General features: G+C 36.3%; 2 protein-coding genes across 2 annotated transcripts in view; one reads left to right on the forward strand and one right to left on the reverse strand.

The window, feature by feature from the left end:
* LOC140159548 (uncharacterized) overlaps positions 1 to 2,293 on the reverse strand; it is a 30,302-nt gene extending 28,009 nt beyond the window's left edge. The window contains exons 1-3 of the mRNA XM_072183039.1: positions 2,194 to 2,293; positions 1,555 to 1,832; positions 489 to 646 (exon numbers count right to left, since the gene is read on the reverse strand). Coding sequence (XP_072039140.1) covers positions 489 to 646; positions 1,555 to 1,771 — 375 coding nt within the window. The 5' untranslated portion in view covers positions 1,772 to 1,832; positions 2,194 to 2,293. The remainder of the gene's footprint in view (positions 1 to 488; positions 647 to 1,554; positions 1,833 to 2,193) is intronic.
* An 8,073-nt stretch (positions 2,294 to 10,366) lies between these two features.
* On the forward strand, positions 10,367 to 16,576 carry LOC140159549 (uncharacterized). The gene is made up of 3 exons (XM_072183040.1): positions 10,367 to 10,583; positions 11,465 to 11,622; positions 16,343 to 16,576. The coding sequence occupies exons 1-3, from the start codon at positions 10,367 to 10,369 to the stop codon at positions 16,574 to 16,576; spliced, it is 609 nt and encodes a 202-aa protein (XP_072039141.1).
* The last annotated feature ends 1,058 nt before the right edge of the window (positions 16,577 to 17,634 follow it).

Here is a 17,634-nt window from a genome sequence, read left to right on the forward strand (position 1 = left end):
CTTTCATTAAGAAATGGACTGGAATAATGTCCCAATTTGGAATAAAATAAATTTTGATTTTGTTATTTAATTCTTTGCCAGAAATTATTACATAATATTAGTAACAACGGTCAACATGGTCAAGGAGGTTTCCTGATTAGTTTAAGCCGAAATAATGAGGTAACGTAAAAAGAAAGAAAACCACTTGGCCGCAACTGTGGAGTTCTATATTTGCTCGCATTTTGAGACATTTTAATTTGGATATTTTGTTATAAAAATAGCAACAATCTCAGGAATTTTGATCGTGTATGGAATAGTTTAAAAACTGTGTTATCCGTTCGGACAAATAATGCACTTACGAGCATTAGATGCATCAATATCTCAGCGCGAGCGTTATTTTGTCGAATTTCACTCTCAACAAGTACAATACGCAGTAATTAACCTATAGATACTGATGATGATATGGGTGATGATGATGACTCTTTACAAAACAACGATGGTTTTAATACCTTTGATTTGATGGTGTTGTCTGGGATGTTCGCAAATGGTAACAGCAATTGTGATGCTGAGCCACAAAGTCTTACGACAGTGACAGGTGACAAATTCTCTTCCTCTATCACTGCATTCAAAGCTTGTGGAGTTGCGATGTTTATCTGTTTGACTTCAGCTGAATATTAAAGCAATACATGAATTAAAAGTATACCGGTGCGTAAAAAAACCTTTATCACGACAAAGCACCTTCCACGAAAAGATAAAAATTCATTATAAGCCTTCTCGACGGGAATTCATGATAAGTTTAAGTCATGATTTGCTCTCAATAAAGATCAATCACGTTGCATCTCTTGAAAAGAAGATTAGCAAAACTATCGATGACTTCAAAGGCAAAATAAGTTGGCAAAATACCAGGCCTCAAACCTAAGTACACTGTTTCCCCACGAATACATAGCGGCCTAATGTGCATAAAGACATAGCAGACATACTTTCACCTTTATCGGGGAAGGACAAGTTTTACCTGAAGAATTCCCAACATTTTCTTGATAAGGCCAGACAGATACGACAACAGCTAGGCGATATTCTAGTTAGCTTTGCAGTTGTCTTGTCATTTATTAATGTGCTCATTGATGACACATGTGAAATTATATGTGTTGTGATGCTCTTCAGAGAGATCCAAGTCTTGACCAAAACAAAAAATTAAACAGTCCTGAGATGAGGTAGTCGATCTAACTAATCTACGTTTAATATCTATCTATATATTTCAAGAGGCAAGGCAAATTTTATGAACAAAATGAAGGTTAGACGATGGGCTCGTCATTATCACCGATTACTTTTAACATATTTATGGACCAATTTGAGAACAAGAATATTGAATCATATAGTCCTGATGAAGACCGGAGACTAACGAAAGCTTGACCACTCACACAGGGACCGGCTGCACCTCTACTGAGATAACAGACTACTCGTGAGAACTACTAGCTACTACTGTAAGATTTCATTTACAAATACTTAGGCCTATCTGAGAACGCGGCAGATCTTTAACAGCCATATATATAGTAGTATCACCTCCATGATACGTACCTGGATTTATTCCTTTCAGAACGTCTCCCAACACTTGTTTGACTCCATCAAAGACATTAGGTGTCGTCGTCAGCGTAGAAGCCGTAGAGATGACATGCATGATTTTCGATCTTTCCTGTAGGCATACGGCTGTAGTCCAAGAAGTATCTATGTGCATTTTGCCATCCATAAACTCCATTCCTATGGCAAGGCCAATGACTTTTTCATTCTCTGCCATCGTGGTATGCCTTCAACCAAAGTATCTTTGCTTCAGCAGATTATCCAGCGGTGACGATTATCTTCGTGTAAAGAAACAAGAAATCCGTGAGGATCATGAGGGTCAAGAAATTGTTTGTTTGTTTTTCAAACCGAATAGTCAATGTGGCTTCTTTCATGTTATATTATTATTTCGGCTTAAAATAGACAGAAACCTTTTTTGATATATAGTTTTACTAATATTATTTTAAAGTAAAGAATAATAATAATATCAAAATGTGATAATATCATACATTATGGCTTTATTAATCGCCGTTCTTATTTCCTCCACAACAATGTACTGTATACACTCTTCACAAAATACACGAAAAATAATTTCAACCAACACAACTACATGTACAAAAATAGACACAACATTAATGCATTTATTGTACATGTACTCACAAAATGACGGCCTTTTTCTGTGTATGCCTATATTGAATAGTAAACCTGTTGCACCTGTCGTAGTTGCACAGTAATTACAGTGGCAACTGGCATCATGCAACATCAAGTTGCCTTTCCCTTTTATTATTGTGCATTGGTCCAGACCGTCTATGATTGGTGCCTATTAACCAAGGTCAAATAAAACAATATTCCCTATCTGTCTCTTTGCTTGTTACGTGGAATGATATTATTGAACGCTTTCGGTTTCATACAAGACGTGTGCGTGTATAATCAGTCCAGGTAAATTACCAGATTGGGAAATGTAACAAATCTGGTAATATAATTATTTTATGATCTGGAAATGGGTCCTCGTGCATGTCTGTTGAATTCGGTAACCTTGGGTAATTTTCACAAAGACTTGTCTTAAACTGCTAGGAGACATGAATTTGGAAGTATATAAAAAATGATCTACTTATCACAGTGGCAGAATTTTACTACATGCCAATCTACAGATTATTTATGGCCCTTAAAGAATTATATATGTGGGTTATAGTTACCTAAGGTAGAACTAATAAACTGACTTAAAGCCTTAATGTACGATCTTTTTAAATTTTTAGATTTTCTTTTTTTTTCTTCCAAAATGATAATATGCAATCATTATGAAAGTTCCTAATACATTTGGACGCGAAAAACATTGGGAATTTGCAAAGAAACAACATCATACACCTTACCTCTATCACTCGAAATATCTCGCACTATTTGGATTAGGACGGCGAGTGCGGCCTCAGAGTTAGTCTCCTACGCAGGCAGTTTGGTTACGCTCCCTCCACATGTCAAGGGAGCGCAACCAAACTGGCTTCGTAGGAGACTACGATTTCAGATCGTTCCGACATATTATCACAATCTAAAAATTATGATAATATGTCGGGCCAACAGAAAATCATCCCGTTTTACTATAAATAGGGCGAATTTGACAGTTTGCTCATAGATTTAAGTTGGAACATGTGTAAGTATTACAAATATGCCAAAAAATCGGTTTTGAAAATAAAAATAACGGTATATTCTGAAAAAAGATCGTACATTAAGACTTTAAAGGGACATTCACATATTGAGTTTCAAATTATTTATCCACAAATTGTGTTTTATTGTGATCCTATACTTACACACTTAAATATGTTAAGTTGGAGAAAATGTGGTTTTGACATGTCACACGAATAAACCACGAGAATACCATTTATTGAGGTTGTAGCGTACATAAATATTTAACATAGTATGAGATTCTAACGGCACATATTCACACAGAATAGCATTTAACTCTATCACAAAACTATATACTGTACTTACTATACAGGTTTGAGGGTGTGTACGAGCTGATATAAGATCTGATAATTTTCATAATCTGCTTTTTTGTCGAATAAACATGCATTGTAACTTCCATTTATTATATAATGTTAATTATGAGCCTACCACATAATGAATAAATAATGATATTCAAATTTCAGTCACCATGGGCACTCTACTCCCACATAATCTGTGACTGTGCCTTTAACAGGAAAATTGTCATTAGTTCCTGCAGACCTGTAACCTCTGCCTCATAACATATTAATTATTACAGATAAACTATTATTTTTCCGAATTCTTGACGCTAGATAAACAATTTGGTCCAAGTTTTACGAAATTCAGATTAAAGTTCTTGAATTCTTGACCCCTTGTACAACTTGAAAATTGACCTTCAGAACCTTGACACCTAACTCAGCAACAACAGGTCATATGCACACAGACTTTTATATACATCAGTAAGCCAAATAATTAAGGTACCACGTACCAGTTATGTTCACCCCTTGTATATACTAAACAAAGACAGGTATGTCATAATAGGAACCAGCAGCCAAAAAGCTACATCTTTTAACTCGAATTTAAGACCTCATTTGGTGAAATTGTTCAAGAAATAAAGACACGACGATTCAAAAACTGAAGGAAGATACCAATTTAAAAGTTGCAGTTTGCTCCATGATGCCCTATTGATTTGTACACCACGCCTTCGCGAACATGATGCAGTCATGTCTACAGTAGAATTCACCACGACCTTTGCAGGACTTAAACCCCATTAAAAGCTATTAAACCAAGATAACACTAATTGAAAACAGCTCAACTATGTTAAATCAGATCTTCTCTGGTAAAATCCACACTACACATGTTTCTGTTTTACCTGCGCAATGAGCAATGAGCTGGTATTATGGTTTCAGTTGGGTGAACGATTATAAAGCAAACGCAAGTTAACAATACTGTGTGCGCGTTTGTTTATGAAATGAGACAATAGTCTGCATATTGTTAACCAGCATTCTTGAAAATGAGAAACATAATGGTTGCAGACTTAACACGGTTTGGAAATAATTTCTTCATATTTTTGGTGTTATCTGTCGTTTACATATCCTTCCTAAAACACCAAAGTGCGAATATTTCCAAACACCTAAATTAGCTAAAAATTTAGGACATGTTACAAAACTATATTTTCTAGAATTTCAGAGAGAACTTTAAATATTGGCCGGTTATTTTTCACACAGTGATGTTAACTAGGCAATAATAATAATAATAATAATAATAAAAAGGCATTTATAGAGCGCAAGTAACAAGGTCTCAGTGCGCTTTACAGTAAACTCTTACTCTACAACAGCAAAATAGATATATAAAATACACAGAGAGCATTTTTAAAATCTTACACTACAGAAATTTATCCTAGACAAAAGTGATAAAATACGCAAGACCAATATATACATAAGTCATGCAGGTAAGAACATAATAAAAAAAACAAGCTAAAAACAGATAAAAAGTCAGAGTCAAGATGGCCAGCATCGACACAATTTCACCCAAAAAAAAAAGCCCTATTACCTATAACATACACTAAAACACCAAAGTGCGAATATTTCCAAACACCTAAATTAGCTAAAAATTTAGAACATGTTACAAAACTATATTTTCTAGAATTTCAGAGAGTACTTTAAATATTGGCCGGTTATTTTTCACACAGTGACGTTAACTAGGCAATGGCCTATACTTCTAATATAAACTATTTGTAGAGGTCACACCTCAATGGTGAGAGCACTGTGTATTGTGTACAGGAAAACGGACAGTAACTGCAGTATGTTCCCCCAAAAAGTCATCGGGTGGTTACCCGCTAGTTTCCCAAAACAGTCATCGGGTAGTCATCCGGTACCTATTACCTGAAAGGTATCCACTATGGTTTCCCAAAAATTTATCGGGTAGTCACCCGCTACCTATCTAATTTGCATGTGAAACTTGCCGGTGTCTACCCGGTGACTATCGGGAAGTTATCCGAAAAGGTCTCATTTTTTGATATGGGCAGTAACCTCTTTGCCTCATAACATAGTAACTAGACATTACAGATCAACTATTCCTTTTCTAAATTCCTGATCCTAGACAAACAATTTGGTTCAAGTTTTACGAAATTCAGATCAAAGTTCTTGAAGTTGACCCCCTGTACAATTTGAAAACTGACCTTCAGAACCTTGACACCTAACTCAACAACAACAGGTCATATGCAGTAATGCACACAAACTTTATATTTGTGTGATCCCTACGATCAGATTAGTAATTCTGTATGCCTTTTAATGAAATTCGAATAGGTTCAAGTTTTGAATCCTGTATAACTCTATGGGAATATTTTGTGGGCAGTTTGGACAATATTAAAAAGTAAGTTGAAAATATATTTGATCAGTGGATTACACGGGGACCACATATTCCCTATAATAAGGGCCATGTATGATGTATATACCCTCAAATAAGTTCATCAGGATTGTCGGTAAAATAGATATTTGAAGGTTTCTTTATACAAATTACAAAAATTGCTGCAACTGTAAGCTATTCGTGCAATTTACTGACATAAATCACACAAATTGCAACACATGTGGCTATTTATACAATTTGTCCGAAATAGATTGCATCAATTGCAACTATTTGTTGCTATTTATGCAATTTGTAAAAATTGCTTAAGCAACTGGCTATTTGTGCTATTTGTGCTATTTATACAAATTGTACACTTTCTTGCAATTGAATGCTATTTGTGCAATGACCAATCCTGCGCCTTTATGCGCTACGGGGGAGGAGAATAAATCTGCAATCACAGATCACGTGGCCGAGCAAAACCATGTAATCGGTTGGGAGGACTCACAAATCAAAGACAGAGAACAGAACAGGAAGGGAGACACGACACATAAAATAAGCCATCTGGATAAGAAAGGAGGGGGCCAAAAACACTCAACAGAGACGAGGGGAACTACTTTCTTCCGCATATTTACGACCAAGTCCTAAAAGCGCCATCAACGCCAGTTCCTTCCAGAAGCAGCCGACGATGTGCAGGAATTGGTCAGTCAATTTGAGTATTGTGCTAGGTTTTGTATTTGTATAAAAGAAACCTTCAAATATTTTTGGCCATCTATATATATTAATGCGTGAATATAACGCAAAATACACAAAATGTCGTTCAATCTACCGTAAAAAAATTCAAAGTACCACACTTGTCAAATTAGCATGCCTAGGCTCTACTTCCAGTAAAATTCAACTTCGAATTTTGATGAGTATGGAAGAAAAACGGATTTAAACATTGGTTATTTTCACAAAATCTAAAAAAGGCTGAGATTTGTATAATTTGGATAGTTAGGATTATAAAAGTAAGTAAATGAGCTGAATATGTGTATTAAGAAGTATATGTATTCAAGGTAAATTTTGTTACAATTGTCGTATGTTTAGTTGTTTACTGCCATTTTACATGATGACAGTTACCAGCAGGTGCAACAGGTTTACTATTCAATATAGGCATGTACAGAAAAGACCGTCTTTTTGTGAGTACATGTACAATAAATGCATTCATGTTGAATCCAGCGGCGGATTTAGAGGGGGTGCACCCGGCGCGCGCCCCCTCTAATTTTTGCAGAGCGGCGCCTGACTATGTGTATTTTTGCAGAGCGGCGTCTGACTTTGTGTGGGCGCCGAGCCGCCGCGGCAGCGGTGGTGGCTCGGCGCCCCCTCTATTGAAAATTCCTGGATCCGCCCCTGACTATCTATTTTTGTTCTGCAGGAACTATTGGCCTAGACTGATCAAAACACCAAGTACCAGTTCTTAGCATATCCTCTGTTTGTAAATCTTGCTTGAAGCGTGAAATATATGTGATGTGATCAAGCAAAAGTTTCAGTTTCTGATAGGATAGTAAAAAGCATTTACAAATCTGGATTTTGCAGAAAATCCCGTTGAAATTGAACATCCAGTTCCAAAGATATGAGCAATTAAAGAGTTTCCAAAACAACAGGAAACAAAAGGAAATATGTCCTTTGTTTGACTATATCTCAAAATCAATATTTCCGAGTTCCGACTGATTTTGCTTGATCGCATCACATATAATGTGTGAGAAAAATACTGGTAAGTAGGTAAGAGCTAAAATGCTGTATCAAATAGCTGCTTGATTTAATAGTCTTGAAAATGGATGGAGGCCAGCAGATGTAGCAGAGACATTTACTCTGTTTAATATGTAACAAGGCATCTCATTGGTCCTGCTGTTTGACATCACAATGGCCGAGTTCTCAATTCATTGACTCTTATTGGATCTTAGGATGTGACCCAATGTAATGACAGTAATACTTTACTGTCAATACCCAAAGACAAGAAACATTTTTACCATAATAGACTTTGCCTTCCAGAGATTCCGCTAAATTTATAACCTATCTATATATGATTTAGATTCTGTGTTTGCTCAAAATACTTTAAATGACCACGTACTTGCCCGAAATCAACAACTGGATTCTTATCAGCACATATATTATACTGGGTATAATCAGTTGGGGTGACCGGAGCTAGAGTGTTCGCCCTATTTCATATCAATTTTGTAGCGCTCTTTAAGGGCTGGGGTATGAGCGACCTTCAAGTTCCGGTATCTGGAGAGGGGAAGCAATGAGTTACCCCAAATCACAGCGGCAGGTAGTGACTGGGCCGCCGAGTGATAATATGTATTTATTTTGGAAGGTTCGTGTTTGTTTTAAATTTTGGGGCGTTTTTCCAAAATTTGATATTTTGGTCATATTTCAAAAAAGCGACATGCCAAAGACAACTCTTTGGGCACATAGTTTGTTATTGTTATTGCAGTTCTTTTCCACATACCTACGTCCCGGTGTCGTCACTTAACATTCAAAGGCGTAACGCATGATCGTTCCCTAAGTCAAAAATACCCCCCTATTTTGCGCGGTTTCAAGAACATTTTCGTCATTTTTTACCCCTATTGTACACGAAAACGGGTACAAATTAGCCTTAAAAAATACCCCTATTTTTTGCATTTCAAGTACACTTTTACAAGAGTACCCCTTTTTTAACATTTCAAGAACACACAAAAAAAAACATGTTCTGATTCATTGTCTTTTCTGAGGAGAACTCTGTTGTCCTTTTAATAATTATATAAATGAGGAAAATAACAGAAAAATATATACAAATACATCCAATAGGATGCATCATGTGATTTCAACATTATCATGATTCACAAAAATATACCCTATTTTTTAATTTCGAGTACACCGTGGTCAAAAACAACCCTATTTTTTAAACATCGCGAACATAAAATGTTCGCGAACATAGTTTAAAAATAACCCCTTTTTTCGCGAAATTGGGAACGATCATGCGTACACATAGTCAATGTTAAGTGACGACACCGGGACCTACGTTAACATTCGATTGGGTGATTTACTAATATTATATATTTTATGACTGCAATTTGGCGTTTTCAATGCGTTTTACACGTATCATGAAATTAACGCAAATATCTAGTCACGCTGCTTTTAGAATTTTTACCTGATCGTCGGCTTTTGCAGGCAACAGAATGCAGATTGGCTCACGATAGATGTCGTATTCCTCTATGTGGTTCACTCATTGATAAAATGAGTTTGCATTCCTTGTAACAACACACACATTGCCGTCTGGAAACCGGGTCTGGTACTGATTTTGGGACAGCCAATAGACTTCAGCGCCGTATCAAATCTCATAAAACCCACACGACTGACGACTATGTGTTTATGTTTCCCGCACGAAAGCTTGTGTCTACATCTATTACTATACTTCTTTGGAAACGTTGACCTTTGACCATTCTTTGTATAACGCCCTGATATGACCTTGATATGTTCGCTTGATTGGGTACGTTATAGCATCCATTTCATTGAGGTGTTAGGACTTGGTCAGTATAATACTTGCAGGGATACAATAGTTTAACATGGTGTGTGGGCATGGTGAAAGACTCATTATTGATTAGGCGCGGACATATTAAAGGCACAGGTCCTTTGCGTGTATAGCAGAAAATTATAATAGAATGTGTGAATAGAATGTTTGGAATTTTGCAACTAAAATACTAACTGCATTCTGCATTATGTATTTATTTATTTATTTAGGCCTATGCCTATTTATTTATTTGGTATATTAGTTAGTAGGCCTAGTTAGTAATATTCCATGATAGGCCTACGTCGGTTTATTATTGATTGTTGATAACTTGACAACTTGATTGATTGATCGATTGATAGTCATTTCACATTATATTCCTAGTTTATAGGCCAATTTGAATAACATCGTACATTAGATAAATAGACCTATCAGTATTGATTTATTCTATTCAGCAATATCAAGGATTACTATCAAACTTCTCATAGCTGATTGTCAGTTGGCTCAGTGGTAACGCAGTAGGTTTTACAACACCGAGGTCCCGGGTTCGATTCCCACCTCTGTCATTTTTTGCAAGGCTGAGAAAAAAATGAAATTTCTGGACTGCAAACTTATTTGGCGCGCGATCTGAGCTGGTCCTTTTCTGGTGGCTGTGTCTGTTACAGGCACACTCCCTCTGCATCCAAACCAGGTTCACGCTCATTAGACCTCCCTTAAGCAAAGTCATTGTTCATTGAATTTACAACCGTATGACAAAAGAAGCGAAAATAGTAACTTTTTGCACAATATCATGCCCATGGGTCACGTGCGTATTTTAAAAAATTTATAAATATAGCCGAAGCATACGAATAAAGCGATTCTTCAATTGCGTTATTAATGACGGACTTGTTGCAGAGAATACATGTAGACTGATTCTTTCTTGTTTCTTTACACTAGCGGATAATCTGCTGAAGCAAAATTTCTGTGGTTAAATGTATAAATACCACGATGGCAGAAAATGAAAAAGTCATCGGACTTGCTATAGGAATGGAGTTTGTGGATGGCAAAATGCACATAGATACTTCTTGGACTACAGCAGTATGCCTACAGGAAAGATCGAAAATCATGCATGTCATATCTACGGCTTCTACGCTGACAACGACACCTGATGTCTTTGATGGAGTCAAACAAGTGTTGGGAGACGTTCTGAAAGGAATAAATCCAGGTACGTATCATGGAGGTGACACTACTATTATATGGCTATAAGATCTATCTAGCGCGTTCTCAGATAAATATGTTGGAAATAATAATGGCGAGCCCATCACATGACCTTCATAAAATTTGCCTTGGCACTTGAAATAGGTAGAGGTTAAATATATATAGTTTAGTGAGATCGACTACCTCATCCCAGAACAGTCTAGTTATTTGGTAGTGCTTACTTGCCGATGATTTTACATGCAAAAACTCACACAGGTGATTAAACCGTTGGGCTATTCCAGTTGAAATCCATGAAAAGACATGCCCTTGATCTTCCATACAGGGAGTGTGAATTTCAAATGGAGTTACCTGAATGGGTGATTCCATTTGATATCTACATCCCTGTGTGCGCGATTGAGGTCATGACCTCCATCTAGGGGGTGTATTCAATCTCCAAACTCAAAAGTAATGTGGGGTCTCTCATGCCAAAACTTGAATCGAAAGTCAATTTTTTTTTTCGCCAGAGGAAAAAAGCACTTGAAATTCCGGCAAAAATCATTTAAAGTTTGAATTCTCCCATTGAACCCTGTGGTAAAGCCACATTTTGGACCTCAAATTGGGCAATTTCAAACATTTTATTTTTTTGAAAAATGCAAAAATAGTTACAAATTTGGGGTGTAGTACCAACTTAAGTTTGAGGTGGGAGGCCTGGTCTTTTGCAAACTTATTTTGCTTTTGAAGTTATCGATAGATTTGCTAATCTTCTTTTCATGAGATGCAGTGTGATTGATCTTTATTGAGCATAATTCATAACTTTTTTAATTTATCTGTTCGTGGAAGGTGCTTTGTTGTAATTTTAGAGCTGTTTTAGGCACCGGTATACTTTTAATTCATTGCTTTAATATTCAGCTGAAGTCAAACAGATAAACATCGCCACTCCACAAGCTTTGAATGCAGTGATAGAGCAGGAGAATTTGTCACGTGTCACTGTTGTAAGACTCTGCGGCTCAGCATCACAATTGCTGTTACCATTTGCGAACATCCCAGACAACACCATCAAATCAAAGGTATTTTAATGGTCTAAAAACCATTGTTGTTTTGTAAAGAGTCATTATCATCCATAACCATCATAATGATCGACATGGTCATCATCATCATCAGTGTCTATACGCTGGCGAAATTACGTAATTAATCGGATTAATTACCATAGCAATAGGTGAAAATAATTTTGAACATATCGCGCTGCACTACAAGCAGGTTACACTCATCACTAATCTTACAGGTGCAATTGATCAGCATGATATGGTTCAATGCAGAGGTACCGCGTGAACGTATCAGTGCAGCGCGGTATATTCAAAATTTGTTTTCACCTATTGCTATGGTAGCTAATCCGATTATTACGTAACTTCGCCAGCGTATAGGTTAATTACTGCGTATTATACCGTACTCGTTGAGAGTGAAAATCTATCAGATGCATCCATCATCTCTCATTACCAGAGGGATGGCAAACGCCAATCATGTGACAATCATATAGACATATAGGCCTACCTGCTCTCAATTGCTGACAACATTCTTACAAGAATTCTCCCGAATCGTGTTATTTGTCATCTAGACCAAGACCTGCTTCCTGGGATTCACCTCTGCTTAAGGTTACACAAAGAGACGTATAAAAAACGTATAAAAGACGTATAAAGTTGTTCTCTAAAACAGAGTTTTCTCAGTAATCAAATATCGCAGCGAGTGAAATGTTGGTGCATTGGATGTAGCTTAACATTTTTGTGTGTGTTATATACAAATTATTAGAATAAATTTGAAAATCCTTTGTTTAAAGCATTTTTACCCACCATGTTCACAAGATCAAAAACACGTTCCATGAGTTTTTTTTCAAATGTGCGCTCCGTATAAATCCACACCGAGCGATTGTTTTCTTCTTTTTCGTATTGTATTACAAATCGATCAAAGAAATAATGTTGCCATGGGGAAGAACCAAATACAGTACCGATTAAATTTTAAAAGCCCGTTTTTTGGGGAAAATTTTGGAGAATTTGCTTGAGAAAAAGCTGGTTTGTGAAATTATCGATATCTTGATTACGAGACGTTAATTTAGACATCTGAATACCTACATTATTTCTCAACATTCTGCCAATTGCTATTCCATTTGATTTTCACTCCAAATTGAAGCTAGTTTTGCAAAAACGAGGTTTTCCTCCATCAGTTCGTTCAAAATTTCAGCGCCGACATGCGTGTTTATTCTAAGAGCCATAATGCGGACGCGATTGTAATCATCATGTAATTGCATCCAATTATAGTTATATCATCCACTTTGAGAACAGTCAATTGCGTAAGCTGATCTATGGCCGAGTGGATAGAGCGTTGGACTGGGAATCTAATATGAACTATTTTTGTGGGTTCGAGTCTCCGTGTGGCTGAATTTTCTTTTTTTTCTCTTTTCTCAATTTTACTTCCTTTCTTTCCTCTTTTCTTTCTCCCTTTCTTTTTCATTTTTTTTTCATTTCTTTCTTTCTTTCTTTTCGTTCATTTTTTCTCTCTCTTTCTTTCTCTTTTCACTATTTCTTTATTCTTTCTTGCTCCTTTCTTTTTAGTTTTATTTGATTGATTCGCTGAGTGCAGTGAATCGTGATTGATTGTTTTTCACTTTATATAATTCAGAACTTTGTAGGCCTGCTAAGTCTGTCTTGTTGATTTTCATCCCAAATTCGATTTACAAATAATTGCTTTTTGATATTGTTGTTGTTGCCTACCCGGTTGCCTACCCTTTCATTGTATAAATCAGGGGAATAGCAGCATTGATTTCATCAAAGATATCAAGGCTATAAATTCAAAATCAACACATTTTCCAGGGCGTAGCTTGACGAAGTGCCCCCAATCAATTTTAAAATTTATAAAATCCTTTAGAAAATTGCCGAAAACGGCTTGTGCCACCCCCCCGGGGTCTATTGCCAATTGGTCTAATACCATTTGGTCTAATTCCCGTTTCGTCTATATTCAATTGGTCTATTACCAGAAAGGCTAATTGCCATTTAGTCTAATAATCATATAGTCTAATGTCCATTTAGTCTATTATTGTTTGGTCTAATATCCAGTATGTCTACTAACCATATAGTCTAATAACCATTTGGCCTAATATTTTTTCAATAACCATTTGGTCTAATAACCGTTTGGTCTAATAACCGTTTGGTCCAATACTCCTATGGTCTAATAACCAGTTAGTCTAATACCATTTCAGTGGCGTACCGTGGCCGCCCCAACCCCGGGGGGCTGAAGAAGAAACAATTTTGGCGCCCCTTCCTTAACAGCCCGAAAAGGTTGCCCCAATTTTTTCACGGTCGTTTGAAAAGTGAAGAGCAAAAAAAAAAAAAAAAAAAAAAAAAAAAAAAAAAGGATTTTAGGCGCTAGCGCCCTAAAAGCATCCTTTTACAATTTTTTAGGGTTTTTAACTTTTTCCGCCCTTTTTCATTGCTAATTCGTTTTGCCGCCCCTTCGTTTTTGCCGCCCCTGTTTGTGCCGCCCTTCTTCTTCCGCCGCCCCTTCGTTTTTGCCGCCCCCTACTTTGACCCCGGGGGCTGGCACCCCAAAGCCCCCCCCCCCAAAATACGCGCATGCCATTTCGTCTATTTGCCAATTCGTCTAAAAAAATTGCCATTTCGTCTACTACTGGTTGCGGGCTGAAAATACATGTAATGAGGCGAGCATGTGTAATGCGATGAGCACATGTAGAGAAACATCCCAGCAAACACAAAACGTTTTCGACATTATTCGCAAAAGGTTGTAAAAGGTTGTCAGAAAAAATGTCAGGTTATATAAAGGGTACATTAATGGTATAAAACGTTTTCATAACATTAAATAACATTTGTTGGTAATTTACTGCACAGCAAACACAAATGTTTTACAGAAAACATTTAAATGTCAGGTTATATAAAGGGTATAAAAACGTTTTAATAACATTCCAAAAACATTTTTGAAAGCTTGGTACAAATCATTCTAAACAGAATGTTATTTTGGGGTTGAAAAAATATTTTGCAAAAAATGTTTGCCCAAAATATTTACAATAACGTTTTACAAATGTTTTCATGACCTTTATATAACCCGACATTTAAATGTTATTAAAACGTTTTGTTAAAAACATTTTAAGAACATTTCTGTGTTTGCTAGGTGCAAATATTTTAACATAATGTTATTTATGTGTTGACAAAATATTTGGCCAAAAATGTTTGCAAAAATAGTTTACAATGACATTTCGAAAACATTTTAAAAATATTGTTGTAGTGTGTTTTCATACAAAACGTTTTAAAACGATTTCATGACCTTTATATAACCCGACATTTTAATGTTATTAAAACGTTTTTACCTAAACCCAAACCCAAAATAAAACTTATTTAAAACTTTTTAAAAACGTTTTTTGTGTTTGCTGGGATACTACATGTATCAAATCTTATGCATTCTTAGTAGAATTATTATTATTGTTTATTGACATATCCAAAAAATGAAGACTAATACATGAAGCCTGCAGGTATTATATACCGTATATATGCATACTCAGTGAAAGTGACATTTTGCCTGACTATTTTGTCCTTGTTTCCTTGGTCTTTTTAAGGATAATATGATAATATACTCATCATGCATTACTGGGGGTGCCACGTGTGCAGGGCATTTGCCGGTATTGCCATTCCAACATTAAAACAAATTAGGTTTTCATGTTTTTGTCATTTGTATATGGAGTTATGTGTAGATACTACATGTAGGTCTATAGACTTGTTATACTGTTTATAAAACACGCTTTTTAAGACCACGGTGACCCTGGACTATGACCTCACAGTATTTGTAATAGCGTTATTGCGTCATGTGCTATTAGACTAATCGGTTATTAGACCAATTGGCTAGTAGACTAAATGGCTTGTTAGACCAAATGGTTTGTAGACCAAATGGGTATTAGACCAAATGGGTATTAGACTTATTGGTAATAGACCAAATGGGTATTAGACTAAATGGTTGTTAGACTAAATGGTTTTAGACTTTTTGGTTATTAGACCAAATGGTTATCGGACCAAATGGTAATCGGACCAAATGGTTATAGGACCAAATGATTATTGGACGTACTGGATATAGACCTAATGGGTTTAGATTAAATGGATATAGACGAAATGCATATTAGACGAAATGGTATTAGACCAAATGGCAAATCTCCCCCCCCCCCCCGGCATCCGAGCTCCGGGCACGGTACGAGCTAAGCCAAGTTTCATAGCCTTTTCATGTCTTGACCGTGGATCGATATTCTATTGTATATAAGTAGGCCTACGTCCCGGTACGCTTGTTCATTTTCTGCATGGCTGTTTCTGTTATGAACTTACGCCCCTCTGAAATCAAGCGCATGAAGAACTCTCGGCTAACCTTAAGACAACTCCGTGGTACAATTAGTAAGATCTTAGAAAAGTGTTAAAGCAAAATTTGGTAGACTTGACTAAAGCATTTGACACCGTCAGTACTCTGGTAGATCATGAGAAAATCTGGTTACCCTGAGAAATACATCACTATTGTTCGTCAGTTTCATGATGGCATATGATGGTTAGTGTACACGACCAAAAATTAAACTAGATCATCTGCCAAATTACAAATGGATACCCAAACATGAAAGTTGTCAATGGTACAGTTCTTTCAGGGACACCCTGTCATAGATATACTTTATTTTTGTGCGCTTTACGGCCTATTTTTGTGTTTAGAAATAATTACTACCTTAATTTTGCAGAGACTTTGTACTATTTATTGTAGATTATGGGGGACATACATCTCTTGAACGGCGGATACGAGTTCGCCAGTAGCAAAGGTGCAAACAACCCAATTGCTCGTATCAATGTGGAAGAAGTCCTTCAGTGTATTGACGTCATTGGTGAAAGCCATGTTGACAACATAGTTATATGCGGGATATACTCACCAGATAAAGCTGATCAAGAAATTGAAGTAAGTCATGATCTAAATGATATCAACACTTTCAAGATATCTTAAAAACATGATCACGTTTTGAAGACAAAATTAAAACTTTCTATCTAACTTAACATTAATGCATGAGCGGATGACACCATCTGCACACAAAAGCTATACAAGAAAATAATTATGAAGCCCAAAACAATTCACACAATTAGAGGAGCCAGTCTATTATAGTCCGACGAGTAGGACCTTTTTGGTATAGGCAGGTCCATCCCAGGAATAAACTAACACCTTTTCCCACTAGAACCATACTTGGCACATTATGTTGATCAAAGGATCAAAAAAAGCTCACGAGCCACCTCGATTTTTTCCCTGAATCCAAGATTGCGGCCAAAATTCCACTAAAACTCTTAATAACTCATGTTTACTGTCTTAGAATGTTATGGAACTATTTTATTTTACCTTCAAATTATATACAGATATCGTTTAACAAATGTGACCAGTGCATACTGCAGTTACTGTCCGTTTTCCTATACACAATACACAGTGCTCTTTCCCATTGACGCGTGACCTTTACAAATAGCCCTACGTTAACAGTATGGGGATATGACTAGTTAACGTCGCTGTGTGAAAAATAACCGGCCAATATTAAAAGTACTCTTCTAAAGTTCTAGAAAATATAGTTTTTAACATGTCCTAAATTTTAGCTAATTTAGATGTTTAAAAATATTCGTACTTTGGTGTTTTAGTTAATGTTATAGGCAATAGTACATTGCCTAGTTAACGTCGCTGTGTGAAAAATAACCGGCCAATATTAAAAGTACTCTTCTAAAATTCTAGACAGTATAGTTTTGTAACATGTCCTAAATTTTTAGCTAATTTAGGTGTTTGGAGAGGGTCGTACTTTTGTGTTTTAGGAAGGACATGTAAACGACAGATAACACCAAAAATATGAAGAAATTATTTCCAAACCGTGTTAAGTCAAAAATCATTATGTTGCTCATTTTCAAGAATGCTGGTTTACAAAAAGCACGCCATTGTCTGATTTCGTGAACAAAGCCACACATAACATTGTTTCCTTTCGTTTCCTTTATAATCGGTTACCCAACTGAAGCTATGAATACCAGCTTTATTGC

Source organism: Amphiura filiformis, chromosome 8 (genome assembly GCF_039555335.1).
Source record: "Amphiura filiformis chromosome 8, Afil_fr2py, whole genome shotgun sequence".
Taxonomy (NCBI): domain Eukaryota; kingdom Metazoa; phylum Echinodermata; class Ophiuroidea; order Amphilepidida; family Amphiuridae; genus Amphiura; species Amphiura filiformis.

Bases quoted from the DNA above. Each gene is read 5' to 3' on its own strand.
- LOC140159549 (XM_072183040.1), top strand. From the start codon at position 10,367: ATGGCAGAAAATGAAAAAGTCATCGGACTTGCTATAGGAATGGAGTTT. The intron at 10,584-11,464 runs GTACGTATCATG...TTTAATATTCAG, and splicing joins TCTGAAAGGAATAAATCCAG to CTGAAGTCAAACAGATAAAC. The intron at 11,623-16,342 runs GTATTTTAATGG...TATTTATTGTAG, and splicing joins ACAACACCATCAAATCAAAG to ATTATGGGGGACATACATCT.